We start from the raw sequence: 19,321 nt of genomic DNA, 5'->3' as shown, positions 1-19,321 counted from the left end.
GACATTCTCAAACTGAAGGAGTCAACAGAGAGCTACTGCATATTGACACAACATACTTAGACTTTCAATTATAAATCCTTATGTAATTCAGGACTTATGTTACCCTTCCCTCAATGGTTTTATTCAACCTTTCAAACAATCTGAAATAAACTGCTGATAAATACACCAAGTACTGTATATAAACACCAGTGGTACACATATATTAACAACAGTACAGTACCTTCTTAACTCAGGAGGCTTCCAAGCATCCCTTCCTTACCAGTTATTTCTCTAGACTGCATGGTATTATTCTCATGCATACTGTTACTGCATGGTATTATGCCCATGCATACTGTTACTGTAAACAGTGTCAAAACTAAATTATCAACATCACCACCCTGTCTTCTTCCCATGTATGATGGGGTGGCACAAAAATGCCCAGTGACATGGACCTGACACTCATTCACAAACCACTGAAGCCCCTGGAATCCCAATCCTAATTAATCATTATCATAATCTGGTTTTTTGTTTCTCCAAAGCACCAATTCCTCCAATACAGAATACACTTGCACTCAACACACTTTCAACACTCATACAATTAAAAAAAAAAATTATATCATTCATATACAAGGTTAGTCAGCAGAAGCAGCAGTAATTTAAACCTTCAGACCTATGCATCTGCCCATATTTTTTCAAGTATTTTCATACAGCTACACATTTACTGCATTTAGTAAACTATGTCATAATCAACAAGACATAAATAATATATGGTACAAGATAATATTATACTGTAGACTGCAAAATAAACTGCTTAGATGGGCTGCTAGGAATCATCCTAAGTTCACAGGGATATGGCCCTAATACTGCTGAGAGGCGACAGTGACGGATGCCTTCACGTGGTGGCACTAATATAACCAGGTGGCTCTGCCACCCAGTTATACAAACATCCCTCAACTCCCTCTTTATCCTTGCCAGGAGGATGGCTGACTGCCAGGGAAGGTTTATTTCAACCTGCAGTCTGCTGAGTTCACATTTTGAAGAAACTGGAGTCACAACAACAATTCTGACTTCATTTTCACAACAGTAAATGGGGTGTCCATGCTGCATCACACAATTAATTCAATACTGTACAGGCACTCATCCAATATTAGTCAGGGTAATGTATCAAAATATCACATCTTTTTCCAGATAACTGCTTCTGTAAACTGTGGGAAACTAGCGAGTCAGCTTTATAGGTACAGTAGCAATGGAACTTGAATCATCATCAAAATTTAAATTTCCATCTTAAGATAGGGTTTGGTAACATCTTCAATAAGCAATTTTTCTTTAATTTAATGTGATTTAACAATGAAAATTAGTCCCCCAAAAGCTACTTCTAATAAGCACTTATAGTGCTCAGCTTTGGAAGAATTTTGAGAGCATCAGAACTCATATATATATATATATATATATATATATATATATATATATATATATAAAGTTTTGGGTTTGAAATGTACTTTTATTATTATTTTTCATCATAAGTTTTGTGCTTTTGAGAACCAATTCAGTAATTTCTTGTGGCTGTTAACCTTTATTTTCTGCTGCTATCTCATGACATTTTTATTTGGCTGAAGAGATGCTTTTCAACCTGGGGTGGTTGGTCAGATACTATATAGCCTTCCGTAACCCCTCATACCACTAGAGTACATGACTTACCTCCCATAAGCTGAATAAAACTGTCTTGGAGATAGCACAAATAAAATGCAAAAAGATACCTTCAGGTTCACATGGTTAAAGGGTTAGGGAACATTAAATAGAGCGTGTGTGATCATGAGACAGCATCCATTGCTTCTGAAATGTCTGGTAGCTGTTGATGTGCTGGCGGTCTGAGGCCAAGCGTGCCCTGGTGTGACGGCTGACAGTCTATGTGTGGGTTGTGCTCCAAACATAAACTGTCCTCTTGCTTATTCAAAGTTTGCCTCTGTAGCATCAAGTCATCTTGATTTAAATCACTCCAGTCATCATAGTCTGACCCAACCAAGTCTACAGTTTGTTCATGCTTGCGCTTGAGTCTGGCCTTATTCTGTGAGCACTGACCATTGAGGAGGAAGGTCTGCTGTGCTCGGTAGATTGCCTCATACTCCCGCAGCTGCTGTTTGAATCCATCATTGGGGTTGATGCAGTACCGACGATTTTGTACAAACTCCAGTGCTTCCCTGGTAACAGTAATGATAGTGTATAAACAATAAAGTCACAAATATGCAAAAGTAAATAGCACTAAATGACAGACAACTTCCTTAAACCCTTCATTACCATGACATTATCTTTCCTTAGTTCTAGTTTTTTTTTGTTGCTCTCTGGATTCTATCTCACCCCATTTTTAGGCAGAAAAAGACAGTGGAATGATGAAGATGTTACACTGAATACCGATTATTTTATTCAGATTTAAGAGAAAATTGCTGAAAGTAATCCCTCTATAATCCAGACATCCGTTACCCGGACAATCCATTACTTGGAAGCAGTGATCTGGCTGTTCAAAACCATTATTCGTACATTTTTCCATTTTATACGGACAAAATGCATGCATCTGGGTGGAAATTATGGCCGCGTGAACAATTTTGCCCAGCTGGGCGGGAATAGCCTGGTGGCGCCGCACTGTCTGGCTGGGTATTCACCCAATGTCTGTTAGAGACCCCTTAAGTTGTTCTCAGTTCCCGTGTGGCAACAGTGTAATGAACAGCTGCTTTCGGACAGTTGTTATAGCGGCGCATGTGGTGGCTTTTGTGTTTGTTCCCTACCTGCTTCAGGCCTTGCTATTCCTTGCATGCCTCATCCTACAATGTGTGATGATGGCCCCTCCACCAGAAAAAAGGAAGAGGGTAGTGCTGACTCTGGAGAAGTGGGAGATCCTGGGTAAGATTGATGTGGGATAGTCGAATTGAGTGTCAATGTCAATTTTATTTTAGCTTACTGTAGTGTACCATGATTTTATTCTATTTTACCATGATTTTATTCCATTGTACCATTATGTTTTGTGTGCCCACTGCATTTTTCTTGTGCAACCATTTCTTTCATGTCATTGCAGGGTATGGCCCTGCAGGTGACTGCTTGTCTGTGGTTGATGAGTCTGCTTGACCATGATAACTGCTTGGCTGTGGTTTATACAGTAAGTCTGCTTGACCAGATGAAGCAGTGTTAACCTGTGGATTGTGCAATTAACTTTTTTTATCCAACCCTGTCGTGAGCAAAAAAAAAAAAAAAAAAAAAAAAAAAAAAATTGTTTATTATAAACTTGAAGGTAAACATCTAGGGCATCATCCGGTGAAAAAAAAAAAAAAAAAATCTCTCCATCTTTGTGTAGTGCCATGTGTAAGTTTGTATAGAGGTGGAGTAGTGGAAAAAAAAAAAAAAAATAGTCCTTGTTTATTATAAACTTAAAGATAAACATCAAGGGCATCGTCTGGTAAAAAAAAAAAAAAAAAAATCTCTCTTTCTCCCTCTCCATCTCCGAGAAACGCCATGTGTAAGTTTGTACAGGGATGGAGTAGTGAGCCATGATGCACGGCCATTGGAAGGTTAGCACAGCCTGAGCTGTGGCTCGCAATGCAGCATTTCCCAGCCTGAGCTGTGGGTCACAATGCAGCATTTCCTAGTCTGAGCTATGGCTCGCAATGCAGCATTTACCAGCCTGGGCTGTGGCTCGCAACGTGGCATTTCCCAGCCTGAGCTGTGGCTTGCAATCCACGGGTTAAACAACAGGAACAAGTGTTGTACTGTACAATGTACTGCTGTCAGCTTTTACACTAGCTTTCAAAGCTAGGTTATGTATGAAGGGGGGCCAGGGGAGAACACCATTATCCGGACAGAGCCATTACCCGGACATGCCTTTGGCTCTATTACATCAGATAATCAAGGGATTACTGTAGTGGGGTTTGATACGGCCTATGTCAACTACATCACCCTGTTTTTTTTTTTTTTTTTTTTTTTTTTTTACTCCAAACAAAACTGTCAGGCCAGAAAGAGATTAAAATAACTATAAGAAGAATTTTCTAGAGATACAGTAATGAAAATTGTATTACAGTACTTTATACTGTACTGTACATGTAAATGTTAAAGAGATGAACATACAGTATTTATCTGACTCACAACTTGGTTACATTATACAGTAATCTTTTCATGAACTGTGCCATTCAATCTTAACTGAGATAACAATACCACCACCATTATACTTCATTTAGTATTCTCCTCTTATGCAAATAATAAATCTGAAAAAGTCATATTGGTACCATGACTGGCCTTATATATAAAATCCAAAATAAAAAATATACCTAAAAAAATTACAAGAAAAATTAATCTAAAATACACTTTAAAAACTATACAAATAATCTGACCCCCCTCCCCCCCCAAAAAAAAAGTAACAGTCAATCTTATACTAACCCTATCAAGAAGTTCTGAACACACCACACTGCAGGGCCAACACTACGATCAGAATATTTCAAAACACCACTTTCCATATAGCTTTGGGGGAGCCAAAAGTAAAACAAATTCACATCCAAAACTAGAATACAAGATGCAGGAATAAAACAAATGTACTTGCTAAATTTTTCATGTCAATTCTGAAAAATGTTAATATCTACTGAATACCATAATGTACATCCAATATCACAATAATTCTAAGTGATTTCCTTGTTTCCCTAAAACAGGTTCCTGAGTCTCACTTGCACGACATTCTGCTGCTTGAAATTTTTTATTTAAAATAATTACACTTGTTTTTTCATTTATAAAGGCTCTAACATGCTTGCATGCATCAACTTTGATCACCAATGGCAGCTCTCCATGCTGCTCAGTCTCTAGCAGCCTCTCTATTCAGTCCCTTATCTCAGAGGTCACAACTTATCTCATCACAAGTTTTTATCAGTCTGCCTCTTCCAGCTCTACCCTCAATGTTTACAACTCTCACCCAGATGTCATCCTCTTTCCTCTCCACATGCTCAAACCATCTCCATCTACCTCTTCTCATCACGATTTTAATACATTATAGTCCCAGTCTTCCTCTCAACTCTTCATTCACAATCCTAACTCCCTAGTCCTATCATTCGAGGATGCATTTTACATCCATCAAATCATTCCCATCTCTGTACATCTTAGCCAACGAATATCCTTCCCCTTCACTGTCCAAGTCTCACTACCATTTAGCATTACACTCCTAACACATGCTGCATACAATGACCCCATATCATGGAGACAGTGCCCTCTCAATGTCACAGGGGGCAACAACTCCCTGAACTTCCTCCAACTACCCCTACCCTTGTTACTGAGCAAGCTCCATGCCCATCTCCAGCACATATCACATCTCTCAAATAATAAAACTCCTCCAAACACTCAAGATTCTCCCAGCAAGATTAATCCCTCCCCACCTCTCTCCTCTGTATGATCTCTCCTATACACCACACATATAAAATCAGCATTATTTTGCAGCCTACCTCTAATATCTTTTATACACCAACTTATCCTAAACACTGTACAAAATGGTTACTTTCCACACTATCTATCTATCTATCTATCTATTGCCAGACGCCTCAATCCCGTTTGGGGTGGCCACAAACAAATCGCCTCCAAGTCGCCCTGTCCCCTGCCATTTCACTCCCCTGCTCCCAGCTCACACCCCCCTCTCTCATATACCTCTCCACCCCATCCCTCCATCTCATCCTCGGCCTCCCCCTCCCTCTTTCCCCCTCCACCTCACTCACATACACTCTCTTCGTCAGTCTTTCACCCTCCATCCTCTCCACATGACCAAACCACCTCAGTGTATTCCTCATAACGCTTCCTATCACATCCACATCAACACCACAACGCTCCTTTATATCCTCATTCGTCAGCCTGTCTCTCCATGTGACTCCACAGGCTCCTCTTAAATAACTCATTTCCACTGCTCTCACTCTTGACTTGTGTCCTTCCAACAACGTCCAAGCTTCACTTCCGTACGTTAGAGTTGGTATCACAATACTGTCATGTAGTAACTTTTTCACTTCCATGCTCACTTCCCTGTTTCTTATCACTGCTTTCAAGGAACCAGCAACCTTTCTTCCCTGCTGTACCCTTTCAAGCACTTCACCCTCCAAACCTCCAACCTTACTCATCACACTACCCAAGTACTTAAACGTACTCACATTTTCCAATTCCTCACCATCCAACCTCGCTGTACATTCACTGACTTCACCTCTCTCAAAGACCATCACTTTACTCTTCCCTACATTCACCTTTAGATTCTGTTTCTTACACACTCTCCCAAACTCATCCACCAAGCCTTGCAGCTCTCCTTCGTCTTCACTCAACAACACAGTATCATCTGCAAACAACAGTACAGGGAGTTTCCAAACACTATCCTCTCTCACCATGGCCACTCCAACATCCACTACCCTGCCTTGTACCTCTTTTATTACCCCATCCATGTACAGATTGAACAACCATGGAGACATGACACATCCCTGTTTCAACCCAACCTTCAAAGAGAAAAATTCACTTAGTTCACCATCCACACGCACTGCAGCCTTCACACCATCGTACATACTCTTCACAGCATTCAACAACTTTCCATCTACTCCATATATTCTTAACACTTTCCACAATCCTTGTCTATCCACCCTGTCATATGCTTTCTCCAAATCCATGAATGCCGCATACAACTTCTTTCCCTTCTCTAGAAACTTTTCCACTAAAGACCTGAGAATGAATATCTGATCTACACAACCTCTTCCCTTCCTAAAGCCTCCCTGTTCTTCTCCAACTAATTTCTCTGTTCTTTCTCTAACTCTGTCAATAAGTATCCTACCATACACTTTTCCTATTATACTAAGAAGACAAATGCCCCTATGGTTACCACACACTTCTTTTTCCCCTTTTCCTTTGTACAAGGGAATAATTATACCTGACTTCCAATCCTCCGGGACTCTACCTTCCTCCCAGGCCAATCTGCACATCTTCCACGTCCATTCTACTACTATCTCTCCCCCATGCTTCAGCATTTCACCACACACTCCATCAATTCCTGGGGCTTTCCCCGATTTAACTTTCTTCATTGCTTCCACAACTTCTATCCTACTGATTTCTTCCTGTCTTCTCACCTCCCTCCTTCTCCCAGCCATTCCCCAGCCACTTATACTCGCATTACTTCCACACACTTATGGCAAACTGTGTATGTCCACACTCCTTCCGCTTTGACAGTACTGCCATCTGCCCTAATTATCATCACTTTTGTTGATGTGGAGCCTGCTATGATACCCGTGTTAAGTGGATGGTGAGATGCAAATGCAGTTTCCATCCAAGAACCAAACCTCAACACTTTTCCCCACATCTTACTGTTAAGAGGCACTGTCAACCACATGGGATGGCCCTGCAGGGGCAGATGCTTCCTTGCATTTGAAAAGTCTACTCAACCAGACACTTTAATTTATTTTTTTTACACAAGGAAGAAGGAAACAAAGGCTAGAAGCCTGCAAAATGTTCCAAGACAAAATAAAAACAAGATAACTGAGAGCCAAATTCAAGATCTGTTCATTTCGAGATGCCTGGACTCACTGCGTTTAAAAGACAAGAGGCCATAGGCAATGAAACAGGTTGGTCAACATCAACAACAACTCTTAAACTCTTGTACCCCATTCCATCTCTCAACTTCCTAAATCTTTCTTCCAAAACCTTCTCATTCTCCACAATCAACAACTAGTCATCAGCAGACAACATCTCCCACAGGAGCCCAGTTCTGACATCACAGGAGACAGCTACAAGCACCACGATAAATAATACAGGGCTTAAAGCATATATAACTAATTAAATATGAAAATAACTAAACAATAAACCACTGAAGCAAATCATGTGTAACATTCATCATTATTACTTACCGGTAGGTGAAACAAAATGACACAATGTTGCTGACGAGTGACTGCACTAATATTTCAAAGTTGTGGATTAACTCACTTGTATGTCATCCCCTGTTTCTCCATGACATATGCCACAACAATGGCAGCACTGCGAGAGATGCCCAGGTTGCCATGAACCAAACACTTGCCGCCAGACAACAAACACTCCTCGATGAACCTTCGGCATTCTCCTAAGTGTCCAATGAGGTTCTGAGTCAGGTTGTCTGCCATGTCCAGAACCAAGTACCTGTTGTGGACGTGTGGAAGAGATAAGCTTGGAAGGTAGAGGACGTGTGGAAGAGCTGAGTTTAGAAATTATATAGTGGACTCTACACTGAGTGACAAGCCAAATGGTTTCCTGTACACCAGGAAACCATTTACTAAGCTAGGTGGTAACCATATAACCAAATTTTGGCGCCTGGTGGTTTAGTGGGTAATAATTGCGCTCCAATCAGATTGAGCATGGGCAGGTTTACATCCATGGGGCGGTTGGGGTTGATAGCTCATGTAATGGCACTCAGGGATGAGTGAGGCTGGTCACTCTCATCTTAAATGTTGGGACCAACTGCCTAACCCCGGGCTCCTATGCTCCTCATGGGGCAATGTAGGATTGGATGATGGATGGATGGATGATGGATGTGTTGAAGAGCTTAGAAGGTAGTGGATCTGAGGAAGAGATGAATTTAGATGGTAAGGTAATGGATGTGTGGAAGATTTGAGATTAGAGGGTAGTGAATGTGCGGAAAAGTTATATCAAGAGTGATGATCTTAGCTTGGACTTAAACTGTATGACTGTGATGTAGTGCTTCATTGGAAAGCTTGTAGAGTGGCTACCTACTGGCCTTTCCATTCCACTTCAAGTTTATACCAGTGAAAACAGTTAATCCACTGAGTGCTGCGATGTTTATTTTATGCTTACCATCGCCTGATGATTTTTATTCAACTAGTGATGGACTCTTCAATCTAGAGGAGATAGATATAACTAATAAACCCCTTCACTCACTTGATGTAGCGCTGCTCTTGGGTGACTGCCCTTTTGTCTCTTTCTTCCCTCCTCTTCTGTCTTTCTTTCCTTCACTCATTCCTCTTCCTTCTGTCTACAGGTGACTCTACACTAAGCAACATGCCAAATGGTTTCCTGTACGCCAGGAAACCATTTACTATGCCGGGTGGTAATCATATAACCAAATTATAGTGCCTGGTGCATTAGTGGGTAATTAAGGTGCTCCAATCAGATTGAGCATGGGCAGGTTTACATCCATGGGGTGGTTGGGGATTACTGCTCATGTTATGCCACTCTGGGATATGGGAGGTTGGTCACTCTCATCTTAAATGTCGGGGCCAACTTGTCATGCCCTGGGCTCCTACGCTCCTCATGTGGCAACACAGGGTTAGATGATGATAAACCCCTTCTATGAAAGACCTTTTAAAAGCTGAATAATATCACATGGTAGTAGCCAGGTTCAACTAAATAAGGAAGTCACCCAGATTCAAGGTGTTATGAGAGGGATGTCTTAAGGATACTGATGCCTTAAGTTAATCTATTCATTACCAGTAGTGATGTATTTTCATCTCTCAATCTTGTTACCCTCAGAGATTTCTATTCATCTTGGGAAAGACACCTTAACAGTCAAGGGGGTTTGATAGAAACAGCCTCTTCTAATTCCTGTCAATATAAGAGATGTACCCAAGCTGAATAAAATCATCTGACAATAACAAAAATCTATCTATCTATCTATTGCCAGATGCCATAATCCCATAAGGGGTGACCATTTAACTTTGAGTTGTTTGTTTTATGGGGAGGGGCACTAACCCTCCACCAACCCACTTGTTGACACATAGGGAGCACGTATGGTTTGGTTATATGGTTACCACCCAGGTTGTAAATACAATAAAAAATACATTATAGCAATGAAGGGATTAATAATAAATGGTATGGTACTTGGTAAGCATAGTCTACTCACCATGTATTCATTCTGTAAATGTATAAAAAACTGAGACTGTATAACTTAAGAACCTTAAAGAAGATGGTACTCACTTAATCTTATCTGGAAAGTTTGCTCTGACCATGTGCGCCTCTATACTCTGGCGGACACAGATGATGTGAGTGATCCCATGGTCCAGCAGTGTTTTGAACTGAAAAAAATATTTGTGTAACTAATACTGTAAACAAGTTTGCTGTGGAATGTAACAATTAATGGCAATGCAGATACTTCTCATCATTATCATCACCATCACCAACTCTAATTCCTAAGGAATGGGATACAGCAGGTAGCGAACAAAAAGAAAGAGAAAGCATAGTAGTAAGACCACTAACCAACAACATTACCATAATCATTCCAACACTAATTCCCATATAAGTGTTGGCACAGTAAAATCAAGAAACAAAGAACAAAAAAACACAAAAGGAGGAGATACAGGCTGTTCTCATTATATCACAAGAATGTGTTAATAAATATCACAATAATTTCCATACAACTGGTACTGTACACTGTAGAAAGCTGGCTATTCAGATTCTGATATAACAATGAAAATGTAAAAGACAATTCTTCTGTAATTTACTGTGGACTAATGACTGAAAAAGAACAGCAGAAAGGGTGGATAACATGGGCTTTATTCTATTCTAGAGGAAAAAAAAAAAAATGACCATAGCACATTCTGCGTCCTTTTCAGCTCACTCACCACCAAGGGAGAAACCTCCATGTCTCTGTATTTATGTTCCAGGTTTGAGTTTAACTTGAAGACATAAAAACCACTGTATCCTAACTCCTTAAATCCAATTACCGTACTGTACTTATTTCCTAGTTCACTCCTGCTACCACCTGATTATTCCACATTTGGCTCAAGGAAGACCTTTCTAAATGAATAAGTTTTAATGGAGAATATGTCTATCCTTCCTGCTATGAGAAGTTTCCCTAAAGGTAAATGAAACTGATTTAAGATACCAAAAATAAATTATAAAGGACATCATCAGATAGAAGGAGCTAAATGTGGCAGAAGCAGCAGTCCTATGGTTACATACTTCAGAATCAGGAACACCAATAATTTTCTTCTCTAAAGCATCATAATTCAATATCACCCCCCCCCCCCCCAAAAAAAAAAAAAAATCTTAATGCATGGAATTATAATGAAGAGGGAACTCACACTTTCTCTTGCCAATTGACAAAACAAACTGAACACTCCACTCCTCAATGGAAGTAAAAATGGCAAATTACAGTACAAATAATCCCATACTACCCACTTAGAGGTTTAGGGCCCAAGGCTAGGTTACAGTGGTCCAAACTATTTATCTCTTCTATCTGGTGATGTCTCCTGTAGTTTAATCTTGCAGGTATCACATGACATTATTCTCTCCAAAAGAGCACCCTAGCAGTGAAAGGATTACTGAGGGTTGCAATCAACCATTTCATTTCAAAAAGCTCTCTTTAACTGAATAAAACTGTCTGAAGTTGGCAAGAATATAGAAATACATGATCAGACTGAAGGGATTGATGGCTGCATTTTGCAAACCTTTTGCCTGGTTGGGCACTACCTTCTGCCTGGCATTCACTCTTGTTGTACTGTAAAACCTTGGTCTTCACCAGCCCTGATATATTAAGTAATACTTATTCTAGTTATTCTCCCTAACACATGATACTGCTTTGCCTGACGGCTGCCAGTGTTGAATAACATTTTTAAAATATGGATATATAAACCAATACACTCCATATGATGACCTTACATAAACAAAAACCCTCTATTTTTCTCATGGGTACTGAACCTGTGCACAGTACAATTCTGTCTCTCCAAAAGTGAGATTCTAGCTACCAGACCACCAAAAGTGGTTGGCCAAAGGATTCCCTCAGCTGAATAAAATACCTATCCTAAGTGGTATCCTGTTCAACAAATGGTTAAATGAGATAGATTTATAATCTCTCCATCAGGCTGGGGTCAGGGGTCTCCCTCTGCCAAGTACAATAATCTGATAATGGCCTGAATAAAATATGAAGTGATTACCAGTCCCAACAAAACTGTTAAACAGATAAAATTCACTATCATACTGACAGGCCTACTCATATAAGTTAGGCAGTTCTACTATAGACAGTTGATTTTATTTGACAGAAATCAGGTCACTCTGATACATGAAACACTATGTTGTTGTTGCATGAAAATCCATGTCTTATTTATGAAGTAGGAATTGTTTCCCTAACACACTGAGACTGGGATATATTTTTCATCTTACTCAGACTAACTCTTAACATCAACAGTATTCATCATGGAACAGACTTTTCAAACTGGAGGGATCAGATACACCTGCAGCCTTAATAAACCCCTTCAGAATGAGATACCTATCCTAAGTTGAAAGAAATAATATGGCAGCAGCAAAATTAAACAACAGAGGACTCCACCTGAATAAGGAGGGTTAACCTCCAATTTGATTACACTTGGCCATCAACTCAGCTGAAAAGGGCTATGGAACTTTGGGAGTTTAGTACAGACATGCTATAACAACTCTACAAGCAGTGTAATACAATGAGATGCAGTGTACTGTGATGGCGACTGACCCTGGATTTGGTGGCAGCATTGTAGGGTCCAAGGTAAAGGCCAGGCAGGATCTCTTGCATCTCCCGCCGCATCGCATACATCCAGTCCACCTCCATTACTTGCACAACCATAACCCCTGTACACATACACATTACTGTACCAATAATTGTGAATGGTACAAGAACAGATACTGTAAATGAAGTTTACATAAGATATAACACCCGGTATGCATTTTATATACTGAATAATGCTAAAATGCAGAAATGAGAGTAAGAAAAAAAAAAGAACGGGAGGATATGAAAAATAACACTGGAAAAAAATTTAGCAAACAAAAGAAACATCATGGGGTATAATGAAAAAAGAAACTAGATGAATGGGATGGAAGCAGAGTGAAGACAACATGACTCTGTTTGGTGGTGCACAGAAAAAGAATAAGGGTGTCCAAATGTGTCAAACGCAGAAGTGCAGAAGGATATGACAGGCTCAAAGAATCAGAGGGGTACTGATGCTGAGAGAGACGGAATAAAAAAATAAATAAATAAATAAAATAATTTAAAAAAAAAAAAAAAAAGGTAAAATGCAACCAAGAGTATTTGTGCAATGTCCTGTTTCAGGGAAATGAGTAAATGACAGTGAGTGGGAAAAGACTGTAACTGTGTCCTCATACAAAAGTGGACACTAAATAGAGCACAATAATTACTGATGAATAGGTCTACTGAGAGAGTTATAAAAACAATCCTGTGAATGAACAATGTGGTTTCCCATAAGGCAGATGAGCAGACCCTCAATTTATGCGGGGCTGATAGGAGCTATACACAATTTGCGCAGAAAGATAAACCCCGACCCAGCCCAGCAAATGTGAGGGAAAAAAAAAAAAGCAGAGGAAAACAAGATGTCAGCCCCTGTCCATAGCCTTGAGGTTGACTTACCAACACCTCTAGCAGCAAACTCTCATGCAATGAATATAAAGCAATTCTGTAATACAGTAGGATGTCAATTCAACATGACAGGATCTAAAGAGACTCGCTCTAAATAAATCTTGTACTAAACTGAAGCATTCACTGGGATAAATTATTCTGGTGCTTGAGAAGGCAACAAAATACATTTGACATACAAAAAAATGGGAGTGATTGATCAAGCATCCCCTGAAGACAAGTCGGTGCTGAGGTGTACTGTGTGGTTGGCCTACACTGATCCTACAGCATTAGAGAGGGTTGCCTGGCATCTCTGGCAATCCCACCCCCCCCTACCATTCCACTGTCAGACCACATGCAGTAGATGTATAGTCACCCCACCCAGAATAAACAAAACATTGTCTATTCGTAGGATTTTGCCCAGACAAATAGACATAATTCAACATGGCTAAAATGATGAGACATGAAATTGATTGTTTAGCTACACTTAATCATCCCTCCCCCCAACCCCACACACACACATACCCGATACTGTTCACTGCCTGTGTCTCGTCTCACTGCCACCATTTACTATGTATTTCTTCTTTCAATTAGGCTTTTTGTTACCTTATCCTATCACCCAACTCTACACAGATACTGTATGTCATTATCTACAGATGTTGAACTTAACATGTAGTTATGTCTGCTGATACTACTGCACCAGAAGACAGCAGTGTATAACATTAATCCACATACTGTAATTAATATATATCAAGCATCTAAAATTAAATGTTTTTTTCTCAAACAATAAATATTTGCATGTTGTGTTACATAACTTATTGAAAATTTAATGTATTCCTAAGTAAGTAACACTTTTATAAACACTTAAACCCACCTGACCATGAAGATAGATGGGAGAATGAAGTTATTTTCTTTTAATGCTGGGATGAAAGAGTGGCATTTATTTACTACTTTGTACACTCTAATTATCCCTTTTTATGCCCTTTTGTGGCAGGAGGTGGCAACCATCATCCATTCACTTGATGCAGTGCTACCTACTTCTTTCTTCACCTTTATCATTCTTTTTCTGTGTCTGGCCTCCTCTCTTCCTACTTCTCCTATCTTTCCTGTCACTTGTTATTACTGTTCCTTCCTTCTCAGATGGCTTTACCCTGAGTGACAAGAGTAACAATTTTCTGTAAGCCAGGAAACCATTTACAACACTGGGTGGTAACCATACAACCAACCCAAATGTGTTCTCTATGTGTCATCAAGCGGGTTGGCAGAGGGTTAGTGCCCCTCCCTGTAAAACAACTACCGTAACTCAAGGACACCCTCCAAAGACCGTGTTCTTCCAAATGTGGTCATGGGCTATGCAAAGATATGACAAAGCAGCTATATTAATGGCAGCATCACAAGATGTAGCCACTGACAGAGACTTACGATGTGCCACCTGATACTTTAATGCTCACTATTACAGTACCTACTAAGAATAAGGCACAATCATACAGCCTTGGTCATACACTACAGACACTTATTACTTAACAATGCTAATGAATTTACCAATACAGTCAGCAAAATACTCAGAACTGTAACATTACTGAACATAATTATCATTCATCCTCAAGGTGGAGGATGGTAATGAAGGCAGAGGGAGGGTGGGAGGCAAGAGATAGGGGGTGGAGATGGAAGGATTAAATGTGCATGAGGCAATGTTAAGCTATATCTGTACAGATATAGTTAGGCCTATGTGATAAAAAAAAGTAGTTTCTTCACCCCAACAGGCATTCAGATGCTTCTGGTGACAAATCTCCATGATGCATTAAGGACAAAATTCAGGATGCTTCGTGTTACATTCATCATCACGTTTTAAGATCAAGTGATCCTGAACGTTATCTGTGAAAACACTGTGTATGCTGGGGAAATTCAAACCCAGAGATGTTTGCTAAGAGTGCAGGCTACAAATACCTCCACTGTTCTGATAGTTTAACTCCATGATGTTTTACTTTACCGCATCCTCACATGTGCAGGCTTTTCCACACTGTCCTACTATCTATAAATCTAAACAAATGCAAGCAAATGTCAGGAAAAAGGTCTTGATGAAGAATGGGAAACTGTCCAGAGAACTGATCAGGGATCACATCTGGTTAGGTTGGGTTGGTATTTGCCTTACCTACAACAGGCAATCATTTTCTTACTAATGGGATGTGTTTGAAAATATGAACCTTTTCTATACAATTGGTACTGCAAATTGGGGGAAAGCGGCATACGAGTTTAACTGACAGCAATGGAACTGTGATGGAATTCTCTGCATTTTACTAAGAACATAAAGTAATAGAAGAACTACTGAACAGGCTTAAACATACAGAAATGATAATGATCAAATGGATATGTAGTATATCACTGAAAGAGAGCTCTGGGAGGACTGGGACTGAAATTGAAGAGTTGAGAGGAAGGATGGGACTTCTATCTATCTATCTACTGCCAGACATGGGGTGGCCATTAGACTCTGAGTTATTTGTTTTACAGAGAGGGGCACTAACCCTCCACCAACCCACTTGACACGTAGGAAGCACGTATGGTTTGGTTACATGGTTACCACCCAGTGTTGTAAATGGTTTCTTGGCTTACAGGAAACCATTTGGCTTGTCACTCAATGTAAAGCCACCTGTAATGGAAAGAAAAGCATTAAGTAGTGACAGTAAAGATGGGAGAAATTGGAAGAGAGGATGGCAGGCACAGAAAAAGAGTGATAAAGGCTAAGGAAGAAGTAGGCAGCACTACATCAAAGTGATGGGACTTGAATGTACCATATTAACTGTAGTGTCATAATGAGGAGTAGACTGAGATGGTTCAAGCACGCTAAGAAGATGGAAGAAGACAACTTGGTGTAGAAGGTGAGAAGTGTGAAAGCCCAGGGTAGGGCTGTGAGAGGCAGACCAAAAAAGACCTGGGATGGGGTGACAGTGTGACCTCTTGGTTCAGACTGAATGGGAAAGTTGCCAGAGATCATGCAGCATGGACAGCAACCATTGGGAGACTAAGGCTGATGCATGAAAGAATGCTGAAGCCTTTATAAACCAAACGAATCAAAACTAATAAATGCAAAGAGAAACATCAAAATAGGAGGCTTACAACAAGGGCTTACTGTACTGTACTCTGCCCTATAATTTCCGTCTATATTGATGTCCTGTCTTTTAATGGTGGAATAGTATGACCAAGATAATAGATAACATCTCACAGTACGGTATATGACTTAGTCATTGTGCCTAGCTTAAAAAAAGAAGAAGAAAAAAAAAAAACTACATGAGCTACCATTACAAATGCTTAAAAGTTTCTGATAAGGATAAAAATTCATCACAGAGTTCAGTAATTCTTTTTTGATGCCTAACTTATACAGAAAAGAGTGACTGAATACCCAAATTAGGACAACAGAATAGCCCACTGCTTTTAGGGTTAATTTACGTACTGCTCAGTCTGGTTTGTACACAAAATTAAGGGGTTTTTAACAATAACTTCAGCATTATGTATCTCCACAATTACAGTACTTTCACAGTTTGGTCATATATTATGTAGAAAATACAATACCATACCAGTATATTATAAAATGGAAGCTCTTTTAGATCACTGCAATAAATAAAAACGTAGCTACATAAACTTCAAACTTAAATGCGCAGAAACATTCTTTAAACGTATTAAAACTACAATATTTAAATAAGCTTGATGTGAAACAGTAAAGAAAACAAAAAAGTGGCATTCACTTTCATAACAGCATAATTACCACTACCGGTACTACTGGAGGATCAGTTTAGCTACTGTTAACTTATGGCATCACACTGGGCAAAACACAGCGAATATGTTAGCCATTTCCATGAACCAGTAGCCAAAACGACCAACAGCCAGTGGGACTCCCGTTACTATGAGAAATGGATAACAGTTTAGGCTTGAGGTTTGCTCTTGGGATGAACAGTCTATCTCTATCTATAGCCAGATGCCATTACCCCATAATGGGTGGCCATTTGTCTTTAAGTGATTTATGGGAAGCGGCACTAAGCCTCTGCCAACCCACTTGCTGACACATAGGCAACACGTATGGGTTGGTTATATGGTTACCACCCAGTGTTGTAAATGGTTTCCTGTTTTACAGGAAGCCATTAGGCATGTCACACAATGTAAAACCACCTGAAAGGGAGACAAGAGTAATAAAAAGTGACAGGAAAGATGGGGGAAATAGGAAAAAAGGAGGGCAGACAGAAAAAGAATGACAAAGGTGAAGGAAGAAGTAGGCAGCACTACAGCTAGTGAATGGATGATGGTCATCACCATCTACCACCATGAAGTCAAATGAGCTTAATACTGTATTAATTTTGCAATGCTAAATCAAATACTCCATCACAGCACAAGGTACCAGTAATAATAATGAAATGTACCGTATTGCTGAAACAGAGCAAAAATTTTGTCCTTAACTACTTTGAATTTCTTCTGGTGTTATAAAACCATCATTCACTCTTCAATGACCAGCCATGGATAACATTTGTAAATACACCTCACCATGGCCTCTTTATCATCTTCTGAACATATGAAGTTCACTGTTCAATGTTAGAAACAAAGCACCAATTGGTACAGGTATACAGAGCTACAGGACAGTCTGTCAATGATTCTCTCTGCAGAATCGATACTAATCTCTATCTGCCTTGTTGTCATTTGGCAGCACGCTGACACAACACACCACTTGAAAGTGACAGTTGCTCAGCTTGCCATTCTGGTATGTAAAAATGGTTTTTACCCAAAAATGCATAGTGTGATGTCAATGGTTAGGTTAGTGCTTTGTACACTAGTACCCAGCAGTAAAAAATCAGGCTAAGTCTATTATATGGGTTGTTGGCAAGCATGAAAATTCACCAAATTCAGCACTGCGGTTTCAATCCATTTGTGTCCAAGGATCTAGGCTATGTGGTTATGGAATTTATACTTAGCTAAAAAAACGCCAGTGGGTTTGGTTCATAATAATGTACCATTACCTGTGCTTCCACACACCATATGAACATGATAATCAGTTCGACTTACCACCATACAGGTGTGAGGGTAACACTGACCTGTGAGACTGAGATTGAGAGGGCAGCAGCCACGAGCCTCTCCCCCAAGCCCCTGTAATACAGTGATTACACTCAGACCATCAGGAACACCACACAACGCTCATCAGCTGACACACACTGAACACCCTCTGCCCCTTGGCACACTGAACACAGCAGAAAGTGTTTTCACTGTCGTCGAAGGAATAAGCTATTTAATGCTCCAGAAGAACCAACGCTGTCACTGCGTCCTCTCCACACATCCCCCCGAGGAAGTTGCTCCAGCTAGTACTCGTGGGTTAAGAGACTAATATATTTATATATGCAGATTAGCTTGCTACACACACATATTACCAAATAGTCAAATTAAATTTGCAGCTCAGTAAGGATAGTATCCACTAGTAATGTTAAATCGTATATTATGGTTTTAGTCTCTTTTAATTATCGCTGTAATTTAGCAAGAGGTAGTCTAAGGTACGGTAGTTAATCGTTGTACAGTGTCAAGATTAGGCCACATTAGCTCAGGTTCCACCACGTTTAACAGGAAAATAGCAATGTTTAGAATCATCCATTATCTGAGAAAGATTTGATACTCAGAATGAGAAGAAAGTAGCACAAATTGCTACATAAAATGAACTCAAGATAATTTCATTATTCACGACTTTTCAACAGACATAGATTTTCGTTGTGCTTATTGTGGTCTGGATAGCCACTCCAGGAAGCAGGCATGGTGGCCGTGCTGGCAGCAGACAGAACTTCCTATCTTGGCTTCTACTAGCAATCTCCCCCCCTCACCCCTACACCCACATACCATTGATCCAGTCACCCTGCTCATAAAGCCTGTCTCTTTTGCAGGCCCCCTGAGAAGAGGGAGTTGTTACAACGTGGGGGGGGGGTATCTTTTCTCTTGACCGCTGGATTGCTTTTGGACACAAAGCCACATGGTGGCGTC

General features: G+C 40.0%; 1 protein-coding gene across 1 annotated transcript; it reads right to left on the bottom strand.

The window, feature by feature from the left end:
• Positions 1 to 1,789: 1,789 nt before the first annotated feature.
• LOC145403574 (serine/threonine/tyrosine-interacting protein-like) lies at positions 1,790 to 18,421 on the bottom strand. The gene is made up of 5 exons (XM_080275252.1): positions 18,394 to 18,421; positions 12,425 to 12,540; positions 9,919 to 10,016; positions 7,939 to 8,127; positions 1,790 to 2,177 (listed from the first exon to the last, which is right to left on the bottom strand). Exons 2-5 carry the CDS (start codon positions 12,533 to 12,535, stop codon positions 1,790 to 1,792), a joined length of 786 nt encoding a protein of 261 aa, XP_080131378.1. The 5' UTR covers positions 12,536 to 12,540; positions 18,394 to 18,421.
• Positions 18,422 to 19,321: the final 900 nt, after the last annotated feature.

The sequence above is a fragment of the Coenobita brevimanus genome, chromosome 61, assembly GCF_032717465.1.
Source record: "Coenobita brevimanus isolate Jiangsu-jjx chromosome 61, ASM3271746v2, whole genome shotgun sequence".
Lineage (NCBI taxonomy): Eukaryota > Metazoa > Arthropoda > Malacostraca > Decapoda > Coenobitidae > Coenobita > Coenobita brevimanus.
This window is presented reverse-complemented; position numbering and strand designations above follow the sequence as displayed.

Excerpts from the sequence above, each read along its gene's own strand:
- LOC145403574 (XM_080275252.1), bottom strand. The coding sequence starts at position 12,535 with ATGGTTGTGCAAGTAATGGAGGTGGACTGGATGTATGCGATGCGGCGG. Across the intron at positions 10,017-12,424 it reads ATGCTGCCACCAAATCCAGG|TTCAAAACACTGCTGGACCA; the intron begins GTCAGTCGCCAT and ends TATTTTTTTCAG. Across the intron at positions 2,178-7,938 it reads AAACAGGGGATGACATACAA|GGAAGCACTGGAGTTTGTAC; the intron begins GTGAGTTAATCC and ends TACTGTTACCAG.